The sequence below is a fragment of the Notamacropus eugenii genome, chromosome 2 (genome assembly GCF_028372415.1).
Source record: "Notamacropus eugenii isolate mMacEug1 chromosome 2, mMacEug1.pri_v2, whole genome shotgun sequence".
Lineage (NCBI taxonomy): Eukaryota > Metazoa > Chordata > Mammalia > Diprotodontia > Macropodidae > Notamacropus > Notamacropus eugenii.
In genome coordinates this window covers 63,927,731-63,935,532 of record NC_092873.1, presented here as the reverse complement: position 1 = coordinate 63,935,532, position 7,802 = coordinate 63,927,731, and the positions used below count along the sequence as shown (strand labels likewise).

Below are 7,802 nucleotides of genomic sequence, written 5' to 3'. Positions count from 1 at the left end.
GCACTTTTTCATGAATGCCTTAACTTTAAACAAAATGTGCCCTTTGGTACATAAGTAAAAGTAAATATGTTGCTGGGGGCTTGGGAGTGCTGGTGTTGCAAATGTTGAATGTAGGTTCATCTTTTGGGGTCCCATATACTACGTATATATGAAATAAATCAGGAAAGCCCTGAGTGGAAGCCTGAGGGCTTGGATTAAATTCAATTGTTTTGTGGGAGCTATTTCAAGAGCTCACAGATCTTTTTCAGTTTTCTCACAGGTTTATGGTTGTGTTCCAGTGAGTTGTGGTTGTCTTAGGAGCCTCACTGAACTATTAGATTAGCTTTGTTTTAGGTTTTATTTGGTTACAATGTTAGGCCCTTGAGTGCATTTAGTCTTTAGCAGTTCTTAGCATATTACCTACTTTCAATTGTGGGGAAAAGGTAGAAGGAACAATGCTGATGGCTTGGCATCTTTGCTGCATTCCATATAAAGACATCAGGTCACCAAAAAGCTCTACCCTCTGCAGTGGATCACTGGGGTGAACTCTAGCATTTGTTATGTGTTGCTGAAATGTAGCCAAAAGTGCACAAACTGCATCCTTTGGTCAAGATGAGTCAACTTGGAGATATCTGAGTTGGTGAAAAAAAATTCCAGTATGAGTTCAGTGGGAAGACGTGGGCTGGTCGATCCCATTCAGTACGCCAGACGCTCTGCTAGATGCTGGGCACACCACAACAAAGATAAAGCAGTGCCTACCCTCAGGGAGCTTGCTTCCATTTTACTAGGGGCTCCCAGGATGTACGTGGTGGGTAAGTAAGTATGAGTTAAACAAAAAGTAATTTTGAGGGGAGGGGGAAGAAGCACTAACAGCTGGGGGAGGAGGGAGGTAAATCAAGAGAGATTCTTGTAGGAGTTGGTACTTGAAAGCCTTGATGAGCATGAAGGATTCTAAGCATGGAGGTAAGGGGGATGACCACAGCCATGTGATGCTGTCGATAGAGCATGGAATCAAGAAGACCTGAGTCCGAACCAGCCTCAGATTCTTGCTAGCCCTTAACTCTGAGCAAACCACATAAGCTGCTGTCTGCCTCAGTTTCCCCTTTCTGTAAACTGGGAAAAAATAAAAACATCTACTGCCCAGGGTTATTCTGAGAAGAAAAGAAACCATTTGTAACTTGTTTTGCCCAACTTAGAGCACTATGTAAATACTAGCTATTATTATTGATAGCATTAGCATTCTAGACAAAGGAGACAGCCTAGATAGAGATGTTCAGTGTGCGTGGAACTTAGGTTACATGGTGCCATTCCTGAAGGGTGAGTTCTGTTTCAGGGGTAAATGACTAAAGTTTTAAAATGATACATGAGAGGAGTCAAGAGTTAGGGCAAGTTTGGGGCCACCATAACATACTAACTCCTTAGCCTTGTAGTCAGTTAAGCTCATTTTCAGCCCTACTCACTCAGTATTCTTTGATGGATAATGGAGGGGACTGGTCATTGATGGGCCAGTCCTTGGATGACAGGCAAACACTCTTGCTTGGTTCCAATCCAATCTCTGGGATGCAAAGTCTCCAAATTGGCTCTGGAGGCAGAAGGACTCATGGTGGCTTAGCCAGAACTAAGTATGCATATGTAAAGGATCAAGTAGATGATACTATCCTCTCTTTCTCAACAGCTTTTGAGTCAGGAGAATTACTGTGAGCCACAGGGTAAGGAAGAGGCACCAGTTGACCTATATCTCACCTGGATACTCTGTGTCCCTGAGTGTATGATGTCACAACTCAGAGAGCCCCAGAGATCCTGGTACTCTACATCCTCTTCCTCCCCCAAGGAGTAATAAATAGAACTTGTCTGTCTCAACTGCAGGGTGACAATGGGCTGGGCTGGGCTTCTGCTTTTTCCCTGTGCCATTTCAGAGCAGTCTATCCATATGTCTTTGTATTCTGCATATTCATCAGGACTTTGGGTATATTCCATTATATTCAGATTTCATAAGATGTTTAGCCACCTACCAAACTATTGGCATACAGACTGGTTGAGTTTTTGTGTTGTTTTGCTTTTACAAACAGTACTGTTAGGAATAGTTTATCCAGCCATGTCTCTCCCTGACAGTTCTTCCCCATAATAGAGGAAGTTATGGGAGTTCATTTCAGGAAGCTTAGGTCACTGTTCTAGGAGGAGGGTCACTGAATCCAAGAGCATTTGTATTTATTTTTTCCTGATATATTTATTTCATTTGTATTTATTTTTTCCTGATCTTAGGTGAAAGGGTCTTCTGAAAGGGAATCACTCCAGTAAATAGTGAGATGGGGAAATCCATCAGAGTCATTTAAAAGACTCCACTAATCTAGTAGTAGACTGACCCAGATGAGACACCTTAGCCTGCACGCAGCCAGGAAAGCTGAGTAAGGAAGAAGCTTGTCCACTAGTGGAGACTTGCCCCAAAGTGGGGCTCTCCTGCTGGGGAGTGGGGACTCCTGGAAAAGAGAAAAGAACTCCCATGGCCAGGTTGATCTAGATAACCCTTGGCCCCATGTCTTCCTTACGTGTGGCCCTCACCATTTCTGTGCTTTAAATTTAGTCCCTCCATCCCCAGGGACTTTGTGAATGTTCAGAGAGGAGACAAACTCTAGTTGGAAGAATGTTTTGTTCTTTCTGTTATTCCTATACATTCTCAGCAAATACTAATTGATATCAACTGGTTGATGGATATTGGAGAGCAGAGCAGGTGGGGGGACCATAAAAAATTGTATTAGAAACTACACCTCTCAGGGTTAGCTCTAGAGCCCTGAAGGGGAGCAGTGGTATTCTCCCCTTGGAAAACGTATCCTGCTAGTGTAGTGCAAGTAAGGCGATTCCAGAGGGATATATTTCTCTATCAATTCTTCAAGGAAAGCTGTGACTTCATATCACAAGCCAACTACACTTGTTGTTGTTCAGTCATTTCAGTCATCTTTATTGTTAGTGATCCTATTTGGGGTTTTCTCGGCAAAGATTCTGGAGTGGTTTGCCATTTCCTTCTCCAGTTCATTTAACTGATGAAGAAACTGAGATAGACAGAGTTAAGTGGTTTGCCCAGGCTCACACTGCTAATAAATGTCTGAGACCAGATTTGAACTCAGATGTTCCTGACTCCAGGTCTGGTGTTCTATCATCTAGCTGCCACCTAAACACTTTCGTTGTTGTTTCAAAAGTTCAGAGAATTAAGGCATATGTGAGGTCACAAGTCGATAAAATGACTGAGATATGACTTGGACATGGGTCCTAGACTCTCGTGGGTCTCTAGTGCTCAAAAGTCCCCCATAGGACATCTGGTTCAACATTTTCATTTTAAAGATGAGGGAACCAAAGCTCAAAGACATGAAGACTTGCTGAAAATCACATTGATGGTGAAAGATTTTAACCTAAGTCCTTTGATTCCCAAGTTAGTGGTATTTTCTCCATTACCCACCACCACTCCCACCACTACATAAGTCTGCCCTTTAGCTGATTTTGATTTTGATTTATTTCTGGAGGGAGGCAGGAAGATTTTGGACTGGCCCACAATGGGAGGGGGGAAGGGAGAACACACCAGGTGCTGCACCTATTTTTGACAACTCAGAGAGCCCCAGAGATCCTGGTACTCTACATCCTCTTCCTCCCCCAAGGAGTAATAAATAGAACTTGTCTGTCTCAACTGCAGGGTGACAATGGGCTGGGCTGGGCTTCTGCTTTTTCCCTGTGCCATTTCAGAGCAGTCTATCCATATGTCTTTGTATTCTGCATATTCATCAGGACTTTGGGTATATTCCATTATATTCAGATTTCATAAGATGTCTAGCCACCTACCAAACTATTGACATACAGACTGGTTAAATTTTTGTGTTGTTTTGCTTTTACAAACAGTACTGTTAGGAATAGTTTATCCAGCTATGTCTCTCCCTGACAGTTCTTCCCCATAGTAGAGGAAGTTGTGGGAGTTCATTTCAGGAAGCTTAGGGCGCTGTTCTAGGAGGAGGGTCACTGAATCCAAGAGCATGAACATTCTGGTATTCACTGTATAATTGCAAATTGTTTTGGAAAAGCTAGAACTAACTCATAACACCAGAAGCTGCACTTGGCCAATGGGTGATTTTATCTTGAGCTGCCTTAGGAAAGGCCTATCTTCTGGGAATGCAGAGCTGAGAGTCCTATTCTGGCTGGACCACACCTGAAGAAAGCACTGTTCTCAATGATGAGCACCAGGGTCCCATGTAAACTCCAGAGATATTGTATTTAAAGTACTTTGCAAACCTTAAAGTCTGATATAAATGGCAGCTATTATCATTAATAAAAGGACTAAAAAATGTGTGGTGTTATTGTTAAGACCAGTATGGGGCACAGGATGGAGAGGCCGTCTTGGAATCAAAAAGACCTGGGCTCCAGTCCTGACACGTACTGATTATGCGACCCTGGGCAAGTCCTAGGCAGCTTTATAACTGAAAGCCAGCGGAAGGAATTTCTTCGTTACTAGTTCGATTTCATAGAGGAAATCAGAGACTATCCTAAAATAAAAATGAAAAGCTAGCAGAGTGGCCAAGGGAGAGGGAAAAGATTTTCCTGTAAACCACGACTCCTCCTATTCCTCTTTCTACATCTGCATCCTCAGTTAGCCTCCAAAAAATGAGAAATAACAAGAAACTGATCAGTCTTCCTCGACCCAAACCGCCCCCCCTTTCTCCTTGCCCCCTGCCCGAAAAGCTGGGGGGCAGCTCGGTTCAGAGAAGCTGCAGGACACGGCGAACCAAAGAGGGGAGGACGTCCCGCGGCCACATGGGATGCCCTTAGCCCTCAACATCTTGGCCCCGGGGATATTCCCAGGGGGCCCCGCGCCGCGGGCTCGCTGGCGGGCCTGGGAGGAGTGGGCGGAGGGCAGGAGGACGGACTGGCGGGTCCCTGGGCAGGAAGACGTGCCCAGAACTACAAGTCCCAAGAAGCGCAGAGGAAGGAGCGGGGTGGAGTCTCGTCCCGAATTCCCAGGATCCGGCCTGGGCCCAGGAGGAGGGGGAGGGGCCCGGAGGGGGAGGGGCCCGGGCTCGGGGGCGGGGGCATCGCGGCGGCGGCTGCGGCGGCGGCGGCGGAGGGGGAGGCGGAGGAGGAGGCGGAGGAGGCGGAGGAGGCTTCTGGTGTTGCTGGGGCAGGAGCCGGAGCCCGAGCCGGAGCCCGAGCCCGAGCGGGAGGACGGCTGGGGGACGTGGGCCCGGAGCCCCGGCGGGAGCCCGGAGCAGGAGCACCGGCGGCAGGAGAGAGAGGACTGCAGCGGCAGCGGCGGCCGCGGGGCCCGGGGGCTGCCGGCCGGGGCTGGGCCAGAGCAGGCGCCGCCACCGCCACCGCCACCGCCGGGGCTCAGCCTCTCCGAGTGGCCCCGGCGGCCGGAGCAGCCCGGATCGCGTGGTCTCCTCCTCCATCCCCTCCTCCGTCCGGCCGAGGCGCCCGGAGCCCCGCGCGGGGGGAGCCGGCTCCCGGAGCCGGCCCCGCGCCGCGCGTCCCGCGGCCGCTCCATGGCTGCGCCGCGGCGGCCAAGCGCCTAGGCTGCCGGGGCAGGCGGCCACGCGGGCGGCCGGGGCCGGGGCCGGGGCAGCGGCAGCTACGCGGGAGCCCGAGCCAGCGGGGTGAGGAGCGAGCAGCAGCCGCGGGAGTCGAGGAGGACGACGCTCCCGCCAGCGCCGACCCAGCGGGGAGGAGAGCGGGAGGCGGAGGCTGAGCCGTGGACATCGCGGGGGTCTCCAAGCCTTGGAGGGAGCGAGAGCTGCTGCTGCCCCTGGCCCTGGCCTGTCTCCGTCGCTGCATGGCGGTTCGGTGCCCCCCGAGCGCCCGCTGACCGAGCCCCCCGCGCTCCGCAGCCCACCTGGGCCGCCGAAGGAGGAGAACGAGGAGGAGGGCACGGCGTGCGGGCGGACGGACGGGCTGACTGTCGGCCGGCGGGACCGCGGGGCCCGGCGCTACTGCACCATGAACTACCAGCAGCAGCTGGCCAACTCGGCTGCCATCCGGGCCGAGATCCAGCGCTTCGAGTCCGTGCACCCCAACATCTACTCCATCTATGAGCTGCTGGAGCGCGTGGAGGAGCCCGTACTGCAGAGCCAGATCCGGGAGCATGTCATAGCCATCGAGGGTAAGCCAGCTGGCATAGCCCAGCCCCAGTCGGGGGGTGGGGGAGAGCGGTCTAGGACTGGGGGTCCTGAAATGCGCCAGGCCGCCGGTGCGTGTTGTGGGACAGCCCAGGCTCCCCCAGGCAGGGTGGTGGCATTCCTGGTCCCAGTTGCTTAGTTGCTCATGAGGAGACACTTCCAGAAAGGATGCATTTCGAGGCACGTAAAATGTATTTTTTCTTTCCTCTGGATCCCAGAAATCAGGGCTCGTATTCTTTCTGGGCATGACCCAGGGAAAACCCAAGTCAGAGAGTGCGGGATGGGTGGATGGGATAGAGGTTAGATGGATGGATGGCCAGACTGCGGGTAGGCAGCGATCTCTTTTATAGAAAGAAGAGGGAGAGAAAAGTGTTCGGCGAGCTGAGAGCCTGTCAGAAAAGAACAATTCGGAGACTTCGTTGAATAGTGTCTATAGTTTCTCCACTTCCAAAAAGTTGTATTCAATGGACATTTAGGGGTCCTCCTGCAGTGTAAAAGCCCCTTCTCTTTGTATTTCAGAGATTGCACCATGTGTGCTGTGCATCCCCTGGAATCCATGATGGGGGGTGGGGTATGGAAATTAGTTTCTGTGACCTGGGTGTTTTGGAAAGGAGTATCTTTGACCTGGGTGTTTATGGAAATGACTGTCTTTGTCCTCTGTGTTTATGAAAATAAGTCTTCTTTAGCTCTTTATGGAAATGACAGTTGCTTTGACTTGCCAGGGGTACTACTATAAATCCTAAGCCCCCCCCCATTTTGCTTGAAGCAATGCTAAGCCGGCTTTTGGATCAGCGGAGTGGACCAAATCAAGAATGTGTTCATTTCAGGGGCATCTAAGGTTAGGACAGCAGTTCAACCTCTCTTGTGTTGGGCCGGATTTGGTGTGGTGCCAGATTTGATTGTCTGAATCTTTGTTCTGGGAAGACTCACTCAAGACAGTGAATGGGACTGGAGCCTGCCTGACCTCTCACTGAGTGTTCCCTTCTCAGAAAACTATCACCAGAGCAGCTCTCCAGGTTGGCCTCCTCAGGGTTACTGCTACTCCTGGTAGAGTGAATTGTCCCATGTGGTGGGCCAACACACTTGCCAGGATGTTTGGGCATCATTGGCTCAGAACATTTGCAGGCTACAAACATCTCCATCCTTGCCCCTCTCCAGTTTCCAAAACACTTGACTATGAGAGTTTCCTGCTCACCTGGAGACAACACTTTCCCAAACTAAAGCCCCAAGTGGAGATGAAACCTCCCAGGTAAAAGCCTTGCCTGGCTGTGCCTGGTTTTCCCACTTGGATTAAATCATTGAGGATTTATCTGCCTTCCCACTTCCTATTCAATTGCTTTAGGAGAAGACTGTCAGCTTGATCATCCTCTCACAGAGCTGGGCTGAGCTGACCTCACTGCTCAGCTCTTGGGTTCATCCCCACTGATCAGACAGCAATGTTTTCTGCCCCTTCTGAACACCTGCACTTGATTTAACAGCATGTGCTCTGGGAGTATGAACTCTTTTTTTGACAGAAGCCCTAGTCCAGCACAATATCAGAAGCCTAAGAGAAGTCTGAGCCTTTTGAAAACTAATAACTGCATCTTAAAGCCATATAGAAAATGTTTTGGGGATTGGATGGCTCACTGCTCATGGCTTTGGCTTACCAGCCTTTCTGGCTCCATGGGGATACTT

At 50.2% G+C, this 7,802-nt stretch overlaps 1 protein-coding gene across 2 annotated transcripts in view; it reads left to right on the top strand.

Annotated features, from left to right (window-relative positions):
* The first annotated feature begins 5,745 nt into the window (after window positions 1–5,745).
* Window positions 5,746–7,802, top strand: part of AGAP1 (ArfGAP with GTPase domain, ankyrin repeat and PH domain 1) — a 694,274-nt gene continuing 692,217 nt past the window's right edge. The window contains exon 1 of one of the 2 annotated variants that reach the window (XM_072640680.1): window positions 5,746–6,112. In XM_072640680.1, coding sequence (XP_072496781.1) covers window positions 5,950–6,112 — 163 coding nt within the window. In that variant the 5' untranslated portion in view covers window positions 5,746–5,949. The remainder of the gene's footprint in view (window positions 6,113–7,802) is intronic. The other variant, XM_072640679.1, reaches the window with a different exon arrangement.